This window comes from Populus alba, chromosome 5, assembly GCF_005239225.2.
Source record: "Populus alba chromosome 5, ASM523922v2, whole genome shotgun sequence".
NCBI lineage: Eukaryota > Viridiplantae > Streptophyta > Magnoliopsida > Malpighiales > Salicaceae > Populus > Populus alba.
In genome coordinates this window covers 9750365-9772922 of record NC_133288.1, presented here as the reverse complement: position 1 = coordinate 9772922, position 22558 = coordinate 9750365, and the positions used below count along the sequence as shown (strand labels likewise).

Here is a 22558-nt window from a genome sequence, read left to right as displayed (position 1 = left end):
ACCCAGAAATAAAATAGCTTTTTTCTTTTCTTTTCCTTCTCTTTTATGTTTTTAACAAAGTAAATTAAACCTAGCCTCCAACAAGAATTCAAAGACTAGATATCCAGATTCAACAAAAACCCAACCTTCCATTCTCCATATATTCATAAATCAAAAGAAGAAATCCCAAATGAAAACGGGTATTAAGGATTCTTTACACGGTGCCATTCTCCATGTATTCATAAATGAAAAGGAACAATTTTAATTTTCATTAGTAAAGACAGAAACAGCACCAACAATAATATCAAGTGGATATCGAAATCAACCCTCCATTTAAAAAAAAAAAACCCACCATCAATCCCCAAAACCCCCATTTTGTGAATTAACCTTGGGGCAAAGAAACTGACCTGACCTTGACCTAGATCCGGACAAAAAGAGCTCATCTTTCTCTGATCGTTTGATTTATGAGAAAACAAGAAAAAGAAAATAAAAAAGTAAAGAAAATTAGAAAAAAAGATAAAGAGCTGGAGTTGCATAGATCTAAGTATGTAACAATAATAATAATAATGAGGAGGAGAAGGCATGAAGTATGGATTGCATGCTATTGTCAAAGAGAGAGAGATATGAAAAACGATTTCAATCACCTTATGTTGGTTATAATATATATAAGGGTGCTTAGATCATTTTATTCAATTTGAGATTTTAAGTTGATCTAAGATACAAATTGTAATTTTTCAAAACTCGATAAGTACAATTTGGAGTGAACTATAGGAAGCTAGGAGTAATTTTCCTTTTAGATACCTGGGCATTTTCTCCTTGGAAACAACTGTTTTCATATCCATGTCTGTATTCTCCTATAGACCTATAATGGGTAATGGCGACTACATAGTCGAGTGCTAATTGCCTCAGCATCAAAGAATTATCTTGGCATGTGAGTAAATTATTTAGTATGCATATGCATCTTTGCTATTCATGTGAACGAGTTCTATTGATAGCTGTTGTGTTCAATAGTTTTTACCTTGCAGGCATGATTTGAAAACCTTTCCATTCTATTTACTGCAGCGGTTGTCTACAACAACAGATGATTCGAAGGAGCACGTTCAGAACTAATGGAAATAGAATCCTGGCTTTTTCACGGACAGAAGATTTCATTAGCTCGAGTGTCTGTGTAGCAATTGCACAAGATCAGTCCACAACCAACCCTCCATGTGAAGAGAGGGGGTCTCGGCTTCCAACTTCCAATGCACCATCCCAGACAACACTCAAATCTTCCATTCAATCACCAGAAATTACCACATGAGCATATCCCATCATGAAAATGGTGAAATCTCATGATATCCCTCACAATGATCTCCCTCCCCATGATCTGCGATGCACCACATATAACTGAGTGGCAATCCTCACATATCCTAAGGTTTTTCACTATCCTTATTTTAGAACCAGGAATTGTACTGATCAACCCAAATGCCAGAGCAAGCTTCTCACTGTGAGTCATTAGTATACGTCTCTTATCCTCATCATTCACATCATAAGCCACGGAACTCAAGTGTGGTTGGTATCCTTTAGCCTCCAACCTATCAAGAAGATCCTCCAGTGCTTGTTTAATCTCACCAGACCTTGGATGAGTCATATCCCCTGAAAAGAACTCATGAACCATTCCTTTCTCTGATTCTATCCAGCTAAATGCAGGGTTCTTTCTTAGACCTCTTGTTCTCATCAATTTCCTAACAGTAGAGACATCATTCCATCTTCCACACGATGCATATATGTTAGCAAGCAAAATGTAGTTTCCAATGCAATAGGGTTCAAGATCAAACAGATGGTTAGAAGCAATTGCAGCAATGTCAGGGCTTTTATGGATACGACAAGCTCCAAGCAATGCTCCCCACACTCCTCCATGAGGCTCTATTGGCATTGTTTTAACAAGCTCATGTGCTTCTTGCAAGCGCCCAGCTCGTCCAAGCAGATCCACCATACAAGTGTAATGATCAGCAGATGGTTTAATACCATAACATTTTTCCATCAACTCAAATATCTGCCAACCTTGTTCTACCATTCCTGCATGACTGCAGGCTGTAAGCACCCCAATAAAAGTAACCCTGTTTGGTTTTATCTCTGTTTTCACCATCTCATCAAACAATTTCATTGCATCATGTGCACGACCATGCATTGCAAACCCCAAAATCATTGAACTATAAGAATATACATTCCTCTCCTTCATGCCCTGAAAAACTCTATACGCATCTCCAACACTCCCACACTTTGAATACATATCAATCAAAGCTGACCCCACAACAACACTATGCCTACCACCAAACTCAGATTTCTCTGCAACATCACGAATCCAATCAGCATACTTAGCAGCGCCCAATTGAGCACAAGCTGAAATAACACCAATCAAAGTAATCTCATCAGTTTCAACACCAAATTCCTGCATTTTCTCGAAAAACATTATTGCCTCTCTTGGTTTAGCATTTTGTGCAAAACCCGAAACCATCACTGTCCAAGCCACCATATCCTTCACTGGCAATCCATCAAACAACTCTCCTGCACTCTCCATGTTCCCACTCTTCACATAAGCAGAAATCAACTCCGTCCAAGAAATCACATCCCTATTGGGCATTTCATCAAACACTTTTCTCCCACACTCCAAAAACCCACATTTTATATACATATCAATCAAAGAATTCCCAACATGCAAATCCTCACCAAACCCCCCAACCAAAATCGTTTGCCCATGAATTTGCCGCCCCAAACCCACATCCATTGTAGCACCACAAGCCTTAAAAAGAGCAGTAAATGTGAAAGAAACAGGCACAACACCTTCTTTTCTCATCAAGCTATAAAACTCAGTTGATTCATTTAACCTTTCCTCAATCAAATAACCTCTGATTAGAGCATTGTAAAGGAATGGATTTGGGTACTTGACCCGGTTAAAAATGGACAGCGGATATGGGTCCACAGGGATGTTAAGTTTTGTGAGCGTGCGGATAAGTTTTGCAAGGACATAGCAGGATTGGTCAAGGCCATTAAGGAGGATGCGGGCATGAACTTGTTTGATTTGTGTGAGGTTTTTGCAGCCATCAAGTGTGGTAACAATTTGGGATTCTAGTTGCTTAGGTTGTTGTTGTTGTTGTTGAATTTGATAGAAAGGAGTTGGTTTATGTGGGTTTTGAGGAAATTGCTTGAGGGAAATGCAGGCTAGGGAATCGGATATGGCCGTGGAGAATTTGCGAGAGAGGGTGACCATTCCTGAGCATTACACTTTTTTTTTTTTTTTGGAGGGAGTTCGGTTTCATGGAGATTAATTTGTAGTTCTGAGATAGTTACAACTTACAAGCTTACAAGTTAGTCTTCCATCTTTATACCTGATTTTATTTTAGGTCCTTTAGAATCTTAGATCATATCATATGTTACACTCTTTCCTTTTACTTTTTCCAATTAAGTTTTCATCTGTATTATTTTCCCTACTTTTTTATTCGTATTTTACCACTTTCAAAAAAAAAAAAAAAACCAAAACTCCTTTATTTTTTTTTGGGGGGAAACGTGACTAAAAAATGACAACGACAAGTCGGCCCATTGGCGCATCAAAAAACAATAAAGGTAATTATTTTATGTTCGGTTTAGTTTTTATCCAAAAAAAATAATTAAATCAAAATATTTAAAAGAAATCAAAACTAAACTTAAAACCGGTTTATGTTTTTTAGGAAAAAAACCTATTCAAACCGGTTTGAAGGTTTTTTAAGGCTTAATTTCTCAGTTTTTTGACTCAGATATGTAAAACAGAGCTATTTCCTTAAGGGTAAGAATAAATAAACGCCATATCGCGCAACGATGCCGGCCAGTAAGCATCCCATCTGAGAGTCGTGAATTTTGAAAAAGAAATCATGTTTAGGGCGGCAATTAGGTACTTTTCAACGAAACCTAAGCCAAAAATGAAACCAATAGAGCTCAAAACACCACCAGAGCAAACCCAGACGATAACAAGAGCGATTTTCGACATCGTAAAAGAACATGGTCCTCTCACCATCGCAGAAACCTGGGAAAAGGTCCAGGTATAATTCCTTCAATCTTTACCATAAATGGGTTCTCCTGATTCTTCTTTGCTTTGATTGCTTTTATGGGTTGCTTTGTTTTAATAGTATGGTGTTTGATGAATTGTCTGGGTAGGAAGTTGGGTTGAGAAGACTGACAAGCAAAAGGCATATGAAAATAGTGTTGAGATGGATGAGAGAGAGGCAGAAGCTTAAGCTCATTTGCAATCATGTAGGGCCTCATAAGCAGTTTCTTTACACTACTTGGTTCACTAAACCCAACTTTAAGCTGCAAGCAAAGCCGGTCAATAAACAGCCTTCACTACCCAAGCCTTGAGACTCCATGAGTATCGTAATAGAATCAAGGGCAAGACTTGCTTAAATCATGTAATCTTTCTTGGCAGTTTGTTATGACCACTGATGAACTGTGAGATGATGTAGGATTAGTGGCTAGCTGATGCTCACTGTCTTCCTTGCAAATCCAGTTTGATACATACCATGGATGGCTGATTGAGGAGATTCTGTTATAGTTGTTCACATCCTTTATTATCCATGGAAATCCAGTTTCTATTATAAAAGATTTCCTACTACTGCTAAAGATTATTGTGTTGTTTTATCTTTTCTTAATCATCAACTGATTTTCCCAGTTTGATTGGCATTAAGTGAGTTTATCTGACATTTTCTTTGGTTTGGTTGGATGGAACAAACATTTATACGCAAGCTGAAAGTGTCTCTCTTGACACTTGCAAATTAACATTAACAAAACACCTTAATTTATTTTCTCCATTTAGTTCTTTAACATTGTATTGCATTTATTTAGAATTGATGTTCGTAATTTATTTCTCTTCACTTTGACAAAATATTTTAACATTGAATTAGTTTTTGATTTTATTGTTTTTATGGGATTGAAAGTTAAGGTATCAAAATTGAATAAGAAAAAAAAGAAAGCAGCCCTATTATATAAAAAGTTGGTCCATCTGCTTTTTAGCTAAGTATTACCTAGGCTTTTGTCAAAGTTCATTTTTGGTCTCATTTTTTTCCAAGATTTTATTTGTTTTTATTTTGATACTTGATTTAACAGTTAGCCAAGATTCTAACTATTAAAAAAAAAATCATTTTTTATGTAAATAGATTCTTTTCAACCAAAAAAATTTTTATTAAAGCATTTTTTAGCTTTCTTGCAAAATAAATTGGGTCTCGTAAAGTTTTTTTTAGATTGAATTGATTTTGTGTTTTTAGATTGATTTATTTCAAGTTTAATACCAATAAATGATTTCTTTTTAATGCCTCTAAAAGTAATTTTTAAGTGTTTTTAGATAAAAAATTAGTTAAAAAATAAATTATAAAAGTTTGAAAGGTTTGACTTTGATTTGTCGATCACCATTATAATAATTAAAAACTAGGTTTTGTGAATGACATGTTATTTATAGTTTAAAAAAAAAAAAAAAAAAAAAACTTAAACTCTTAGACATAATTTCGAAACTTGGCCTGGTTCAGCAGGTGTTCAACCTGGGATCTAGCTGATCCGTAGAACTGGATCGGGTTGAAGAAAAAAATAAGAAAAAAAAAACTCGGTGTAACCCGGCTGATCCGGCAAATTGAACTCGCTGTTGATTTTTTTTTTTAACTAAAATGATATCATTTTAATTTTTAAAAAAAAAAAAATTACCTTGGCTGATGTTGTCAAAACCCGGGCCGAGTCTTAAAACTATGCTCTTAGATGTTTTTGAGCTTGGCTTTCTTGCCAGTACAAGCTTGACGCCAAATACCTTATTTTTGTTTTTTTATATTTTGTTCAAACTTTCTTTTTATGTATTTTTTTAGTTTGTGTAAAATTTGTATTTAAATTTTAATTAAAATCCTCCCTATTTTTTAGATTGTTAATCATTAATTAAATAAAATAAATAAATTTTAAATAACAAGATTATGAAACCCGATAAGGGCTATAACTTAGATCAAAGATTGAATAAGTTAATTCTGTTTGATTAACGTGGATAAAAAAAACATCAGAGTAAAATAATGAAAGAAAAAAAGAAACTTGATAGCTCTTTGCATAACAATAACATATATCTTGATCAATATATATCTTGATATCCAACTATCTTTTATTTTTAGATTACCAACTTGGCATTTGATTAAAAAAATATAACTTGAAACATAAAAACCCATTTAGATTTTTGAATTCATAATCAGATTTTTTCTTGCTAATAGAAATTGCGTTAACCACGGTTAGGATTATTATTTCTTTTCATAAAAAAATAATCCACCCCACGGAGAAGCACTGCCAAGTAACTAGTTGACTTCTATTCACAGAAATAAAAGGTTTACTTCGCCTCGAGCTGATACAGCTCAGGCAGGTGACCGATAAAGTTTGGCTGGAATGAGATTTCTTTTGCTGATCTCACCGTGGATTTGGGCACATCGCAATGCTGATCATCATCAATAACACTGGGGCCAGAGAAAAAACCTTAAACGTTGACATTATAAAGTCATATGCGTTGACAAATGACGAGGTCAGCTGGCATAAACGGGCCACTGACTTGATTCACCCGATTATGTACATAATATACAGCTCTTTTGAAAGGTAGCAAGGAAAACACCAACCAGAGAAAACGTATGGCTATGGCTATGGGCTATCAACTAACAATTTCCTATCATCAGTGAAGTCCGTCTCTTTGTAAAGATTTTGATGGAACAGCCTAGAAATGCAGCTCGTATCATGCTCCAGCAACCTGCGGGGAGGATTGATCTTCAAAGTGTTAAGAATGAGGGTGGCTCTTCGACTTCCGTAAGACTTCTTTCAGCACCGAAGCAATTCCGTTCGCCATGTGATGTTCTAAAAACATCTCCCTGACCCTTTCATATCCTCTCTTTCCCATTGTAAGCCTCCTCTCGACATGAGTGGCAAGTTTTACGATATTCTTGGCAAGGGGAGTGACCCCTTCTTTTCCAACTGAATGCAATAATCCAGTAGTTCCATTCACGACAATCTCTGTGGTGCCTCCTGCTGCCGTTCCCTGACATGAACAAGATAACAAGCAACAATTGTGCTCAAAACCAGCTATAATATATGGCAAAGTGTGTTGAGAACTCAAGTATCATGCATATTTATTATAAGAAATATCAGGATCATATAAAAAGCCTCACCAGTACAGGCAGCTGAAATGCCATTGCTTCAATAGTTATCCTCCCAAAGCATTCACCCCGTGCCTAAACAGATATGCAGAAAGAAAAAGTTCACAAGAGCTCTTATACTTCCAGTTTGCTTGGAAGAGGAAATGGAATTGTGAAGAACATGCATAACAATGCAATCAGATAGACTTTGAACAAACCTTGGATTAGGAAAATGAAATCAACAGAGGAGTAGAAGCCTCTATAAGCATCCATGATTCATCTCAATGACAGCAAAAAATTGTTTCCCATTAAAAGACTGGATTCTTTGCTTCATTTTATAAGATGCACCACTTGCCTAATGAAATAACAACTTTCCTAGACAGATTATGGCACCATTATATTTGACCTCATGAAAATAAACTGCTTTATTTTGCTGTTTAATCATGTGTTTATTAATTGAACGGCGTCTTTTATGTAACTCTGGATGGAGGCCCTAGTTTATTAATTGTGAGTTTGCAGCTAAGAGTTGCGTCTTTTATGCCTAACCTATCCCCTTTTTTCCTTCCCTGTCTTTTCAGTTTATATAATTGAATGTTATGCCACAAAGCCATTTCCTACTGAACACAGCATCAGCAAAATGAACACAGGCCGTGTCTCAATGAAGATAACCATGTCAAAAAACATGAATCAATTAAGATGATGATAACAAGATAATAAACAACAATTACTCTACCAAACTGGATATTTAAAATAAACTACAGTGCATGGAAAAAAAAAGCTCAGGCATCATGAAACTACCTGTGAATTTTGAACAAGAACATCAATTGCAGCTAGATAAGGAGCTACGGTCAAAGTTTTATTTATAAAGTGAACACGATCTTGAATTTTTTTCTGCATCACATAGTTTCGTAATTCTGTCTCAAACTTAGTCTGAGCACTCATGTCACTACCCACAATTACTGCATGCATTGATGGCACCTTTAGTTTCTTCAATTGGATTATTTGTAAGCTCTCATAAAAGGAACGTAGAAATAGATCCTGGCCCTTTCCACGCGAAACACCTGCAATATATTTTACCAGTTATTAATATCCAACCAGATATAACATTTTTTTCTCTCCCTCGCTCTGATGTTTCTTTTGTGTGGAGGTGCATTAGATTGGCAGGGAAGTGGACTTCAAAGGCATAATGAAGTAGAAACATACTACAATATCCAAAACCAGTAAGGGAAGAAGATAAATTCAGATCCCAAGGTTATAGTTTAAAAGGTAATAAACAAAATTCTTCATGTCTTCTTCCAACTGGGTGACACACAACCAATCATTCATTTTAAGTAAGGAACTGAATTCATCAATAGAAAAGAAAGTGCAGGGTCAGAATGAGAATATATGATCTACTTAGCATGAAAAACGTACTGTTAATAATGGCAAAGAGTATATCTTCATCCCGCACTCCAAGAGACTCCCGAATATGCTCACGCAAAACCCTTTTTGCCACACTATCTTCGGCAACCTCCATGAGTTCCTTACTATTTCCAAGGTGAACCACATAGGTCTCAGGCATTTTAATCCTGCAGAAGAGGGGAAAAAAAAGAAAAAGAATTACTGAAACAGAAAACAAAAAATATGAAAAAGAAAAGATTATGGAAACACAAATACAATAGAGAAAAATGTTATTTAGTTTCATATTTAGGTCCCAACCAAAACCAAAACTGGAGATGAAAACTACGCAAAGAAAATAAAACATGATGATGCCAGTTAAAACAAGCCAAAGACAAACGATCAACACCTCAACCACCACAAGAAGAAGCAAAGCTAGATTCAGCTATTTAAGGTATTTATGATGCCTTGGTTTAATTGAGAATGGACACGATAATTAATTATTTACAGGAATTGATATATTCATTCCTATACTTGTGCCTTCAATAGTCAACATTATGATAGATCATTTATCAGAAAATTAAATACCAGGGCAGACAAGAAAGGACATATAATCATATAGAAAGTAAGTACTTCAGTCACTATCAGTATCAACAAACAGATTATAAGTACCTCAAACGCTCTTGAGTTCTATTCTTCCAGTATTCTGCTGTTACATGTGAATCAATCATAGCACCACCAACCAAGGGAAGGTGCTTGACATAATCCAATTTGAAATAATGCCCCCTCATTTCATGGATCCACCACAACACCTTTGGGAGAACATGAGGAACATTCTCCTTGAGAACAGCATCCAGCCATTTACCAGCAACTGCAGTGTTCAAGACAACCAGATCAGCCTTAAAAGCTGTATCTATAGCTTCTTGACCCTTTGCAGAGAGCACCTGTTTGCATATAATAGCAGAGGATTAGCTTCATGAACAGTCAAAAGCCAACTCCAACTTTTTATTAAGAAGGGGCGACATAATGATATATATATATATATATATATATATGATGGCAGTGCAGTAGTGAAACAAGGCCAGATTTAATCCTGTATTCCAATTAAGATAAAAGGTTGACACATGCCCGACTTAATATTTAAATTAAAATCACTTAAAAATTGGAACAAAATCATCTGCTAGACAACTTCAGGAGCTAGAACAGTAATTACCTGCACTCCTCGGACCAACATCTTTTGCTCCAAACTGTATACAACCTCATCAGTTTCTGATGGTTTCTGGATAGTAATCCAAAAAACTTCAGTGCCAACACTTCTTAATAGAAATGCTAGTTCCATCAGTAACAATGGTCCACCTGGAAAAATAAAACACACGAGCAAGTTAGCTCAAAATCAAGGAAAGGAAAAAAAAACAGAGGATATGATACTTATGAATCAACATGAAAATCATAGAGAAAATTGATGGGATAGATGAGATTTTATGCATTGAACATTTAATAAATCACGGTGCATGCTTTCTAAATTTTAATCTGCTATATAGAATACACAGGTTCGTGGAAGTAAAGCAAGTGAAAGCAGCTCCTCGGTTGGAAAAATGAATGTTATCTGGTTATCTGGTTGTTAACACTTGCCAGGAATACATGCTATACATTTGCACAAGAATAACAGCAAAAACCAAATGAATGACACATCCTAATTCCTACTGGAACAAATTTTCAGCCACGTCACCCCTCCATTTATAGTTGAATATCTTAAACAATAACTTCCTATTATGAACAGCAAGAAAATTTCATGAATTGACATAATATAGGGAAGCCTCCTACTGCACACTTCTCCAAACCATAAGAACAACCATACAAGTACATAAAATAATGGAAGCCAGTTACAGGTAGCTTAACAGTTTTGGTATGTAACTATTCCTTCTTTGTCGATACAAATGTTATTTCAGATATTAGCACTTGTCAGATCATTCATTCAATACACTTTTATATGAAAAATACAAAGACAACCAAAAACAATATTTCTGAAACGACAATGCCATGATAACAAAATTTTAAAAACATTCTTTTAAAGCATGCGCGCTTAAATGGTGTGACTAAATGAATAAATAAATAAAAAATGCTGCCACAAGATCTTCTAGAGTATATCATTATGCACATCATCCATGAATCACCAAACCAGGCATTACAACGTTCATCTCAAAACACCTTTAGAATGCTCAGCAATTTAGCCATCTTAGGATAAAACTACCATCAAGTAAACTACAATTGATGACTTGCGTTCCTTCAAGAAAGATGACAAAAGGGATGCACAAACACGAATTCACAATATGCACCCAACTTAACAAAATAGTTAAATCATTCCCTGATAGTAATAAAGAGTACATATTTTAGCTTTAAGCAGCATAATAATCACCTGCCTTTCCAAATTCTACAATCATTAAGGACATCATACACGATAGAACAAGCATCTTGCATGCAAAATTGACTAGACAATCTAATTAATACTTAATACAAATAACAACAATGATTGTCTTTCTTTAATCAAAATAAAATTATTAATCACACACACACACATATATATATATAAAGAAAGACAGTACCAGAAAGAGAGAGCTCGTGAGAGACCAAGAGAACGAGCTTAGACTTCATGAAACTAAGCGGACTCGGCGCCGTTTTAATCGAATTCGAAAAAACTTTGGCCGGTTTGTTTGAGGCAGCAACATCGAAGTTGTGGGGGTGGGGGGGATCGCAGGAATCGAAAGCGGATTTTATGAAGAAAGCAATAAGAGTTGAGACGGAAAGCATGATTAAGAGTGTTAAGAGCCATCGTTTTTGCACTGAAGGAGGAGCCCACCCAGCTGCATTACTGTGCTGCTGCTGTAGTTTAGCCATTTCCTCAAGACTTTGAGACTGCTGCCTTTGCCTTCGGCTTTAATTGGCATTATTATTGTTATTTTACCAGAAGCATTGTTAGGGTTTCGAGTGTATTGATTTTATTGAAGTTTGGTTCATTTTTTGCACATTTGGACCAGTAAAAGTGGTTGACGCCTCGTCTAGACTCTAGACACCTGGAATTTTGAAAGGAAGTCACTAACTATTTCACTATCAGTTATTTATAGTCATTTCTTTACTATAATTAAATTTAATTACAATATCTAATTGATTTATAAATTAAATTAAATTTATTTATTATATTACTTTTATTATTTTTATTTTATTTCTTCAAAAATCTTTTTAAAAAAACTAAATGAGTATTTAAAAAAAAAGTTTCATATTAATATTAAATTTCTTCTTTTTAGTATCATTTATTTTTATTATTTAAGAGTATTCTAAATATATAATTTCATTAGAAATTTTTTTATTAAATTTAATTTAGAAGATAAAAAATATACTTTAGGAATATATAACAATGAAATTGATTTCTAGGTACAACATGTCGTTAGATTCAAGGGATGACTTTGAGGAGTTTATTGATAGTGTACCCGTGCTACATTTTCAATATGATCTTAAGTTATACAAGGGAAGAAGGCTTATGATTATGGTTTCTAGTATCATTAAATGTCTTTAATAAAATAAATTAAAAATATATATAAATTAAAAATTAATAAAAATATGGTTAATGATAATTAATAGTGAAATTGAAGTTCATCTTTAGAATATTTTTTAAATAAAATTATCATATTCTTAAAAAAAATTAATAAAAAAATAATTATGAATCAATAATTTTGAAGTGAGTCCGTTAAAAAATTAAAAATTAAAGAATATATATATATATATATATATAAAAAGACCTTTAAAATAACAAAATAGATAATTTATGAGCAAACTTCTTAAAACAGTCTACACATTAATTCATATATAATTATTTAAAAAATAATTGTTAATATTATCATAAAAATCCCTAATATTATTTAAAAATCATGGAATAATAGAATAATTATTCAAATATATTTATAATAAATTTATTTAAATAAAATATTATTATAAAATAACAGATGGTTTGATAATTATTTGTTTATCCTTAATAATTTATTGTTCCTCACTTGATACAAACAAATTTTCTTCAATAAGCCTTCTAAAAATTCCAACAATATCATATTGTTTAGATACATTCCCAAACAAAGTTCAATGAATTAATAAAATATCACTCAATTATCCCTCTATAATGACTGAATCCAAGCTTTAAATAAGAAGGAAATTTAGAGGAAACAAGACAAAACTTTAAAACCACAAAGGCAATGTTGAAACATTAAGTGAATAAAAATGTTTAATTCTGTCAAAATAGTATGTAGAATTAACTAACCTCAAACATTCTTTTTAAACCCATTTTTATAAAAAAATTTTAGAGATCAATAACTGATGGACTTTTCCTTCTAATAACTTTGATTACACACCATAAAAATAGTATTAAACTTGAACATTTTTAGATTTAAATCATATGACTTTTGAGCTAAAAAATCTGTTAAGATATTATTAAAAGAATTATGGAAAAACTACTAAGTTTACTCTTAACCAATAGGCTAGAAGAAATAATTCTTCATGGACCAGGTCCAGATGCAAATTTCAATTGGCAAGAAAATAATTTTTTAGCCCAAAATATTATGTTACCCAAACCAAAACTAAACTAGTATGCACATGTAGGTTTTAAGCTTAAAAACCATTTTACTTTGGACATTTTCCCTTTAAAAACTTAGGTGTTCTTTGGACCTAATCTTAACTCCTCAACTTTCAAGAAAGTTTTGTTTCTTTTCTATAAGGTAAAGTGTTTTTAGAAGGTTTTGAGTTTCACCAAAATGTGTCAATCAATAGTTATTTAAGATCAATTTCTCATTCACTTACAGTTTATTTAAAGCATATTAATATTTCATGTTAAAAAGTTTATGTTAAAGGTTAGATTCTAACAAAGTCTTAACCCTAAAAATAAATGGACTTTATTTTTAATTTGACTTCAAACACACCATTTTTACCATGTACTTAAACAAATTTTCCAATAACTTACTTTATAAGAATTACAAACTTTTTGAATAGTTTTCCAACTATGGCTATTATTTGTTACATTATTGGTCTAATCAAATCAGCGTAATATTCTCATACTTTATTTTAAAATTTCTCCATATATTGAAATAAATTTTACAAGTAAAAAATATCATATTATTTATACCAATAAAAACATATAAAACCTACAATAGGTTTTGATTTATTCCATATATTCTTATGTTAACATTCTATTTGAAAGAAAAACAATAGTAAGAGAATATGCTTCTTATGATACATCTCTATTTGTCCCATATATTTTTGCATTAACATATTGTTTGATGTAGATTATTTTATATTTGCCTCAACTAAGAGGACTTTAAAATTTAAGATTGGAGTTTTAAGTTAACTGGTTTGAATTCAGGAGTTTTAAATTAATTGGTTCTAACTTTGGATTTAGTTCTAATTCTATTCACACAATTTTAAATTTGTATTATAGTTACAAGAGGATTAATATGATTAAATACAATTCACATAAATAGCCGTTTAATTAAAAAGGTAATCAAATAACTAAAACAACTTGAATGTATAAAGTTAAGTCAACAACTTAGGAAAGAAATCCTTACATTCATAGAGCTATGATTACATCCACAAATTAAAACTCTTGGATAATAGAACATTTTTTTGGTATTTTTTATTTATGGAATTGAAATTACAAGCTTACTGATTACAAAGAAAATTGCAAGCCTCTTTAACTACCGCCTCCTATTATATCACCTATAAAGTTATTGCCTCCAAAATTACCTTATACAAGCCCTCATCTATTGGTTTAAGGTTTGAAAGGTCATATAAGAACTTGATAAAAATACAATGTTGTGATTTGAGTTTTTGTTGAGTTGTATGTATTTCTTTATCTTTTTTGTTATCTATTTTATATAGTCAAGTGATATCAATTGTCGGTAACCTTCCATTTCTTATATGTCGACTACTGTTAACTTTCATTTTTTAGAATTCTTTCAACGACCTCATGATCACAGGAATTACTGTTATTTTTTTAATTTACATGGATTGTAACAATTGATCACGTTTTGCTTATTCTTATCTACATGTTCTTTCTTTTATATACTCTAATTTTTTAAACTTTCTTTTTTATTATTTAATTATCAGATAATTATATATTAACTTTATCTACATCCCATAAAATTTATGGTACAAGACATGCTAATTAAAAGAAAAGTAACAATAAAAGACGGAATTAATGAATGGCCCATGATTAACCATTAAATATGTTTGTCATGGGTAAAACTCTAGTAAACGAAGCTTGATGGAAATATTAGGAATTTCCAACCTCATGCAATGTTTACAGCTAGTTGTTGTATTGCTTTCTAGTGGGCACACATCATTGATTCTACCAATGGTAGGAATTGAAGTCATAAAAAATTATGAGACCATCCATCTGGTCAAAAGAGCAGGTGAATCTACTTCTCTTTCCCCTGCTTTTTTCCCCGGTGTTTGTCTTCACATTTGGGACTAGAAATATAAACAGCTGTATCATTTGACCACGCCTAAAGCTCCAAACTTAGGGATAATCATAATAATGGAGGTCATATGGACCCACTGGTAATCAAAACAAAATTATGCAAGGAAGATGACGATTAGTCCTATCATTTGTGAAAATGATAAGATTCTTCAAAATCTGTTTTCTGTGCATCGTGTTCTTCACATTCAATCAATTCAGCAGAATGAGGTCTGCATTTTTTCGACATCAAAGATCGAAGTTAAGGTTATCAAGGACTGATTTAGATAGGGTGTCTAAATCAGCAAACTGGTGTAGCACAGCCATGTTCTCCATGATATACAGAAAACCCATAATAGATTTTAAATAATAATGATATAAAACTAATGTACTGCCATGCTACAGACATTAAGTTGTTGTGTCCTAAGAGCTTGCTACAATTAGATCAGTTTAGGAACTGCTCAGTAGCTTTCTTAAAACTTTGTACCAATGAGACTGGTCAGCCTAAATAACAATAAATTGCTAATCAATCTTATCTCTCTTTTTCCCGTCGATGCAAAGCTAGCTAGTTACCAACTCCACCTTATTGTCCTCTTCCCTCCACTTGAGGGCGGAGGCAGGGGGTGGCCCCTGCCCCTACAATTTCTTTTTTCCCAGCCTCCCTCCTTGGATAATTTTAAATTTTGACCTTAAGATTAATAAATTGTAATTTTCAGGTCCTCTTAGAATACTTTTTCTAGTTTGACCCTTTCAAACCTAATATTCCGGCTTAGGCTATTTATAACGTTCCTTCAATAAATATCCTAAGACCATCCAAAGTTCATAGCAGCTTTTGAACTTCCCCTGCATACTTCTTAGCATTCCTGTGTAGAAGTCCTGGTCTTGAAAGTGATATTCTAAAACAAAACAAAAAATTTGAAGCAGTGATGGCTCAGCTCATTAGCGTTGTCTTGGTTCTTGGTCTTGCTTTCCTTGCCTTTTCTCCGATTTGTTTTTGTGGCAAGACAACTGGTGGCTACCTCTATCCACAGTTTTACGATAGGTCATGCCCAAAAGCTCGAGAAATAGTCAACTCCATTGTAGCCAAGGCAGTTGCTAAAGAAGCTCGTATGGCAGCCTCGTTACTTAGGCTCCATTTTCATGACTGCTTTGTCAAGGTCTATAACTTATTACTATACATAACTCTCATCACTTGCTCTTCTACTATCATGAATAAAATGATTTACATTATTTTGTTAAAATCCCAGGGCTGCGACGCATCAATATTGCTAGACAGCACCGGAAGCATAATAAGTGAGAAGGGGTCAAATCCGAATAGAAACTCTGCTCGAGGATTTGAAGTTATTGACAAGATTAAATCTGCACTAGAGAAGGAGTGTCCTAAAACAGTTTCCTGTGCTGATATCATGGCTTTGTCTGCAAGAGATTCTACCGTTCTTGTAAGTGTTGCATGTTTGTCCTGTAATGAAATTGAACCAACCTTTTCTAGCCAAAATTCCAGAGCTGATCCTTCTGTTTATGTATACAGACTGGCGGTCCTAGCTGGGAGGTTCCATTGGGAAGAAGGGACTCTAGAAGTGCAAGCTTGAGTGGTTCGAATAACAATATTCCTGCTCCAAACAACACATTTCAAACAATTCTTACCAAGTTCAAGTTACAAGGCCTTAATGTTGTTGATCTTGTCGCGCTATCTGGTAAGTTAACTCGACTATTCCCCTTCTCTGAGTTTCCGCGAACTATGAATACGGTCCTTAGTTTTGAAAAAATTTGTTCAGGGAGCCACACAATTGGAAATGCTCGGTGCACCAGCTTCAGGCAGAGGCTGTACAACCAGTCAGGAAATGGGAAGCCTGACTACTCTCTTCAACCATCGTTTGCTGCCCAATTGCGCAACCGGTGTCCCAGATCAGGAGGTGACCAGAACCTGTTTTTCTTGGACTTCGTAAGTCCAAAAAAGTTCGACAACAGTTACTTCAAGAACATATTGGCTTCAAAAGGACTGTTGAACTCTGACCAAGTTCTCCTGACAAAGAGTGAAGCATCAATGGAATTGGTCAAGAAATATGCTGAGAGCAATGAGCTTTTCTTTGAGCAATTTTCCAAGTCCATGGTTAAGATGGGAAACATCTCTCCATTGACAGGTTCCAGGGGAGAGATTAGAAAGAGTTGCAGGAAGATTAATTCTTGAATTGCAGTACCTAGTTAGATCTATGCTTTAAATAATTGGTGCTAAAATGCTTTGTGGCTGTTTCCTATTTTATGGTCGTCTTTCTTGAGGCTCTTTCACGTACAAATTTTATGCCAGCAATAATTCAAAAAACATATTGACATTGCAAGGTGCATTTAAACTTTTCAGAATGAGAATATATAGTTAAAAAAAAAGGGCTTCAGAGTTTCTTTTCCACAACGCTTCTTTGTATCGATAACATGAACAAACCCAGAAAGCAGGACTTCAAATTTTTCACACGATGAAATGAACTGAATGACTTTGTTAGTTGCACCACAGTTAAAATTAGAGAGAAGACAAACTCAGAGGGGGGGCTCATCTAACGGTGAATGTTCTGACCACTTTAGCCTTCACGCACTAATAGAAAATTGAAAAAACAGCGAAACGTCAACAAAAATATTATATTGTTAATTATTGATGAAAATTGTGATAGAAAATTTTATTTAGTAATTTTCTATGTAAATAATGATGGAATAAAAAAAATAAAAAAAAATTATTGATAATTTTGTCATGTCAAATTACTAATAATAATTTTAAAATAATTTAAAACCTGATAGTCCCTTTTCTTAATGCAATCCAAACTAATGTTAGGTTGGTCAATTACAAAATCAAGGGTAAAAAGCTTAAAAATACATTCAATAGACTCATTAAATACTTTCAAAGTATTTAGACCAAGTAAGAATAAAAAATTAATCAATCTAATTTATGTGTAAAAAAGATCTAATCTATCTACAACAAGAGCCTAGCGCCTAATTATTTTATAATGGTAAGCTAATTAATTTCAACAGTTGAAGGCATATTTTTATTTTTTCTAAGTTTACTCTAACAATTATAATTTTCAACTTAACTATTGAATCAATATGAAATTTTACCAAAAGTTCCAAAAATTTTGTTTTATATTGAGTTAAATTTTTAGAGTAGTCAAACATTAAAAAGACTTCACAATAAGATCTAAAAGCTACTATGCAAAAATTATATTAATTTTGTAGCTGATCTAAGATTTTTTTTCTATTTTATTTAAAATTTTTATTTATTTTTCAGACATTTATATCTATTATAATAATAACAAGATCTACGGGTGGGTAACAACGAGCCAAGTTTGTTTCTCAAATTACTAGAACACATTGTTTCTCTTCCTTTACACGCCTGGCATTTACAGGAGTTAATTAGCATTCAGAAAGATTTGGTTTTCAAAATGTTTCCCCCCAAGTTTACATTTTTCTTTGGAAAAAAGCGACCATCTACCATGATTATTTGAACTAGCAAGCATGGAAATGCTTCAGTTGTTACACTTTATCATCATGGAACCACCACCTGGTCTCCTTCGGAGATCTTCCATTTCTACAGTTCTTTACATATCGGTCATTATCCTCGGGACGTTGCTGCAAGCAAGGGTCAACCTCATTAATCTTACAATCTTATACACAAAAAAATAAGTTATAAAGTGGGTGTACCATCTAATGAATCATAAGATGATTAAACCTAAAAGGCATGCTTATCATTTATCATGGCTATTGGCAAATATACACTTCACCTCCCAGCAAGCAATAGGAGCACAATGAACACAGAATCCATATTAACTGGAAAGAATGGCTTTAGAAAATTGACCATAAAATCAAACCTTCACAGTGGAGCTTGAAAGCATCGAGAGAATACTGATGCAGACAGAACTAACAGTCATGGCAGGTGACCAAGAATCATATAGTATATCTGCAAAAGGAAATAATCAAATGTCTGTCATGCTGCAAGGATTATTAACTGTAGGTTTAGATTGAGGCAATCATGCAATGTGAGATACACAATGGATTACAACCCACATCCCATTGAAGTGCTCACCATTCCTTTTTGAGATGTTCCAATCTATTTATCCACTCTCAAAATAGCATATGTATTAGTGAATTACTTCACAGGTTTATGGAGCAACATAACTACCTTCAATTAGAAACTAACCACTTTCAACAAGACAAACTTTAAAAAATTTATCCCACTGACTAGACCATTTAACGATCACTCTTTAAATAGTAGGAAAACCAAAGTTTCACAGTTAAAATGAGGTGGAAAGAGTATAACTGACATAAAAGCCATATACAAAGTTAAATCAAGCTTGAATAATAACAAATGACTTAAATCCTGCTAATCCAGAAAAGAAACAGCATAGCATGAGCATCAATACATGCATGAGTCCATATGTTGTATTGCAAATGAACAAAAGGGATGGGAAAAAAACTAAAACCACATTCCTATCTAGTGACATCACTAAGGGGGGGAAATTCTAGATAAACAGATTGCATGATGGACATAATTTATATTGCAATAATTGTTTACAAGTCAGTTTGTGTTACTATATTGTGCACAAGGTTATCACAATCCATCCTAATATCCATGTCCAATATTACAAATCACAAAAGTGTGAGCTATACTAGAATTTGGCCTCTGCAGGTCTCATTGAAAGTTAATGTTATGAGATTTATCTTACTATGTTTTCTAGCAATAATCAACGTTTTGCTATCTACTTGATGGCGATATGAGAAACTAGAAAACTAAAAGATCTACATAAATGTACTACTGACCATGTCTTGTATGAAAATCTTGTTAAAGAGAGAATGGAAATATCTAAACCAACAGCCAAAAAAAAGTCAGCATTTATGGACAAGACCATCAAATTCAACAAACAAGTGAATATTATGAAATGAAAAGCAGAGAAATAAATCAGTTTGTATTGTAACAGTAGGAAAACTATCAACCAACGAAGTGGGCCGAGATATTTCAACTGGGAACAGAATACAGTAGAGCAAATAATCCAATTGACCCAAAATTAATTTCATGGTACCTTAATTCCAATATAAAACATAAATAATTACCTAAACAAATATGGCCATTGCTATAAATATGCGGATGAAGCGGAGCCGGATGAAGAAATATAACCTGTTTAGAACCTCAATCAACACTATTTTACATGGAAAAAACCCAATAAGAGTCTATACCGTTAACAGCAGACCGATGCAATTGCAAACCTGAGGAGCTTCCATCGGGTAATGCTCAGGGAAATCAACTTGAAGCTGATAGGTCTCGTTTGCATAAAGGGTGCCCGGAGCTCCGATTACTTCAATAACCCACCTTCAATTCAAAATCCCAAGATTACATTACAGATAAATAATCAACAAACAAATCAAATATAGAAACTAATAAGTCATGTTCTTTAAAAGTTTCGTTTTACAAACGGTCTCAAAAAAAATAATCCAAACTTTAGTTTGATTTCTTATTTTCCTTTCATCTTTCTTTGATTTTCTCAACAAGAAAACACAGTTTAACATAAGACAAAACAACCCATAACAGTAATTAAACAGAAAAAGACCAAACCTTTGGAGATTATCAGTGACTTTATGTTTGAAACCAGTTGGAGGATTGACTTGCCACTCAACAAGTTCTTTCTGAAGCCGATTGCAAGCAATCTTACTCAGTGCCTAAAACAAAACAAAACCCACAAAATCACCATACGACTAATGATTGATTAAACAATATAACAAAACCCCATATCATCGATTAAAAGCATGAACCTTGCGGGTCGTTGTAGAGGAGCTCGTCATGGTTGCAAAGGTAACTTTTGAGAGAGAGTTATTTGTTGATGTGAAGGGGTGTTAGATAAAGGAACAAAGAGAACCAGCGACGGTTTATAATGACGGGTATAGAATGATTTGTGTTCCCCACCAACGCATTGCCATATCTTCTAGTTATCTAGGAGTATTTTTTTTTTTTTAGAAGTTCTTACTATAACTTTTTTGATGAATTAAAACTTACTAAATATTGTTTATTAAAATTAATTAACTGCGTTTTATAGTATAAATAATAATTGGACTTTGGACGACATTGATCAATCTCAATTTATTCATTTTATGTTAAAAAAATAGATACCGTAATAAAAGATTTTTCTTAGTGAAAATATATAATCAGAAAAGACTAAATTAAAGAAGAAAATCAACAAAGACTGAGATTCAAGATAAAAAAATCAGATAAAGATATCGCATTTCTTTTATGACTACGTGCCCAAAGCACCTGTGCGTTTGTCACTTTGCTAGACCTAATTTTTTTGGGCTTAGCTATGTGTTAGGTCCAAAAGCCTACCCAATTCCTTTGGGCTTAGATATACTCTAGGGCCAAACACTTGGTGTGTCAAACTGTCACGGGGTCAATTTTTCGCTCTCGAAAACAGACCACGCACGGCAATCTAGCCCCGCTAGACTCAGCCTTTCCCTCACCAATTCACTCGTGTTTTGCCTACAACTAGTTTGTCCTACAAACCCAAGAGATCCCCACACTCTTTCATGGTCACAAGCAAACGGAATAACACTAATGAATATGAACAGAACAAACAACACAACAGATTACAGGAAAAAGTCCTAACCTTTTCATTAACTCAACTAAAGGATTACACAAAGTCCTTCTTGTGTGCTATGCCCATTTATGTTTTGCATGCTACACATTTTACAGCCTATCTATTTACAAGATAATGGAAGTTACAAGTGGAAACCGCCTCTAACTTCCTGCACAACTGGAGCATCCATTATCCCATGTTCTGGCCACTTTTTTTTCCATATAAGAAACTGCCGCAACTACCGATAACTGCTCCTAGAACTGTTGCAACTGCATTGGCATGTTCTCCCACAAGCCAACTGCCCACTACCAGCACACATGCTGCCAGCGTAATTGCCTCGCATGCCTTGGACCGTTCGTTGTCCAAGTTATCGTCAGCCCCAGCTACCGATTTTGTCAACGCTACCAAATTCCATCGACACTGCCAATCTCATCAGTGATACCGAATTCCCCATTGTCCCATTATGTCATCCCAGCACTATTTCATCAAGTCTTGGACAATCCTCACCAAAGTCTTAACTCTCGTCAGCATACTGCTGCACTAGCTGTTGTGTGCTGCCTCATACACACTCTGCCGATTTTCACTACTGTCACGCAAGCTGCCACCCCGTAGCTACTATCCAGCAATGCTCTTCGCTAGCCTACCCCCTGACGGATTTTAACCCTATGACACAAACCCAACCCCCTCTAAGTAAGGTCTTTCTTTGAGAATAAAAGCTAGAAATGAGAATCTAGAGTCATCATTTCTCTACTTGCTAGCAAGTCAAAAAGTTTTTTAAAAGTCATCCCTGCATCAAATCAATATTAATATTTATTATAAGGGATGAGGTCATCAACATTAATATTATGTACAGATTGATATAGAAGTATCTTTCATAAAACACATGATGTTCTCTATATTAAATGTCGTATAAGGAGACACTGATATTAATATTGATTGTAAATGTCTTCCTCTCACTTGGA

General features: G+C 33.9%; 5 protein-coding genes across 5 annotated transcripts; 2 read left to right on the top strand and 3 right to left on the bottom strand.

Moving 5' to 3' along the window:
- Positions 1-108: 108 nt before the first annotated feature.
- On the bottom strand, positions 109-3337 carry LOC118030005 (pentatricopeptide repeat-containing protein At5g44230). The gene is made up of 2 exons (XM_035034024.2): positions 998-3337; positions 109-428 (listed from the first exon to the last, which is right to left on the bottom strand). Exon 1 carries the CDS (start codon positions 3227-3229, stop codon positions 1259-1261), a length of 1971 nt encoding a protein of 656 aa, XP_034889915.1. The 5' UTR covers positions 3230-3337; the 3' UTR covers positions 109-428; positions 998-1258.
- Positions 3338-3761: 424 nt separating this feature from the next.
- Positions 3762-4659, top strand: LOC118030006 (uncharacterized). The gene is made up of 2 exons (XM_035034025.2): positions 3762-4034; positions 4150-4659. Exons 1-2 carry the CDS (start codon positions 3867-3869, stop codon positions 4348-4350), a joined length of 369 nt encoding a protein of 122 aa, XP_034889916.1. The 5' UTR covers positions 3762-3866; the 3' UTR covers positions 4351-4659.
- A 1811-nt stretch (positions 4660-6470) lies between these two features.
- LOC118030007 (uncharacterized) lies at positions 6471-11515 on the bottom strand. The gene is made up of 7 exons (XM_035034026.2): positions 11108-11515; positions 9718-9860; positions 9177-9448; positions 8541-8695; positions 7926-8188; positions 7161-7223; positions 6471-7030 (listed from the first exon to the last, which is right to left on the bottom strand). The coding sequence occupies exons 1-7, from the start codon at positions 11397-11399 to the stop codon at positions 6773-6775; spliced, it is 1446 nt and encodes a 481-aa protein (XP_034889917.1). The 5' UTR covers positions 11400-11515; the 3' UTR covers positions 6471-6772.
- Positions 11516-15794: 4279 nt separating this feature from the next.
- On the top strand, positions 15795-17327 carry LOC118030009 (peroxidase 72). Its single transcript, XM_035034027.2, has 4 exons — positions 15795-16154; positions 16245-16436; positions 16526-16691; positions 16773-17327. Exons 1-4 carry the CDS (start codon positions 15924-15926, stop codon positions 17183-17185), a joined length of 1002 nt encoding a protein of 333 aa, XP_034889918.1. The 5' UTR covers positions 15795-15923; the 3' UTR covers positions 17186-17327.
- A 976-nt stretch (positions 17328-18303) lies between these two features.
- LOC118030010 (probable ubiquitin-conjugating enzyme E2 16) lies at positions 18304-20941 on the bottom strand. Its single transcript, XM_035034028.2, has 6 exons — positions 20782-20941; positions 20585-20688; positions 20239-20341; positions 20086-20149; positions 18846-18934; positions 18304-18606 (listed from the first exon to the last, which is right to left on the bottom strand). The coding sequence occupies exons 1-6, from the start codon at positions 20809-20811 to the stop codon at positions 18511-18513; spliced, it is 486 nt and encodes a 161-aa protein (XP_034889919.1). The 5' UTR covers positions 20812-20941; the 3' UTR covers positions 18304-18510.
- Between the last annotated feature and the right edge of the window lie 1617 nt (positions 20942-22558).

What these genes read in the sequence shown, in the direction of transcription:
- LOC118030005 (XM_035034024.2), bottom strand. Translation starts at nt 3,229, where the DNA reads ATGGTCACCCTCTCTCGCAAATTCTCCACGGCCATATCCGATTCCCTA.
- LOC118030006 (XM_035034025.2), top strand. Translation starts at nt 3,867, where the DNA reads ATGTTTAGGGCGGCAATTAGGTACTTTTCAACGAAACCTAAGCCAAAA. An exon ending in AAACCTGGGAAAAGGTCCAG is followed by an intron (nt 4,035 to 4,149) that starts GTATAATTCCTT and finishes TTGTCTGGGTAG; the next exon opens with GAAGTTGGGTTGAGAAGACT.
- LOC118030007 (XM_035034026.2), bottom strand. Translation starts at nt 11,399, where the DNA reads ATGGCTAAACTACAGCAGCAGCACAGTAATGCAGCTGGGTGGGCTCCT. An exon ending in TCACGAGCTCTCTCTTTCTG is followed by an intron (nt 9,861 to 11,107) that starts GTACTGTCTTTC and finishes TTATTTTTCCAG; the next exon opens with GTGGACCATTGTTACTGATG. An exon ending in AGAACTCAAGAGCGTTTGAG is followed by an intron (nt 8,696 to 9,176) that starts GTACTTATAATC and finishes CCTCTTCTGCAG; the next exon opens with GATTAAAATGCCTGAGACCT.
- LOC118030009 (XM_035034027.2), top strand. Translation starts at nt 15,924, where the DNA reads ATGGCTCAGCTCATTAGCGTTGTCTTGGTTCTTGGTCTTGCTTTCCTT. An exon ending in TTCATGACTGCTTTGTCAAG is followed by an intron (nt 16,155 to 16,244) that starts GTCTATAACTTA and finishes TTAAAATCCCAG; the next exon opens with GGCTGCGACGCATCAATATT. An exon ending in TGATCTTGTCGCGCTATCTG is followed by an intron (nt 16,692 to 16,772) that starts GTAAGTTAACTC and finishes AAATTTGTTCAG; the next exon opens with GGAGCCACACAATTGGAAAT.
- LOC118030010 (XM_035034028.2), bottom strand. Translation starts at nt 20,811, where the DNA reads ATGACGAGCTCCTCTACAACGACCCGCAAG. An exon ending in CCTCTACAACGACCCGCAAG is followed by an intron (nt 20,689 to 20,781) that starts GTTCATGCTTTT and finishes GTTTTGTTTTAG; the next exon opens with GCACTGAGTAAGATTGCTTG. An exon ending in ACCCGATGGAAGCTCCTCAG is followed by an intron (nt 20,150 to 20,238) that starts GTTTGCAATTGC and finishes GGTTCTAAACAG; the next exon opens with GTTATATTTCTTCATCCGGC.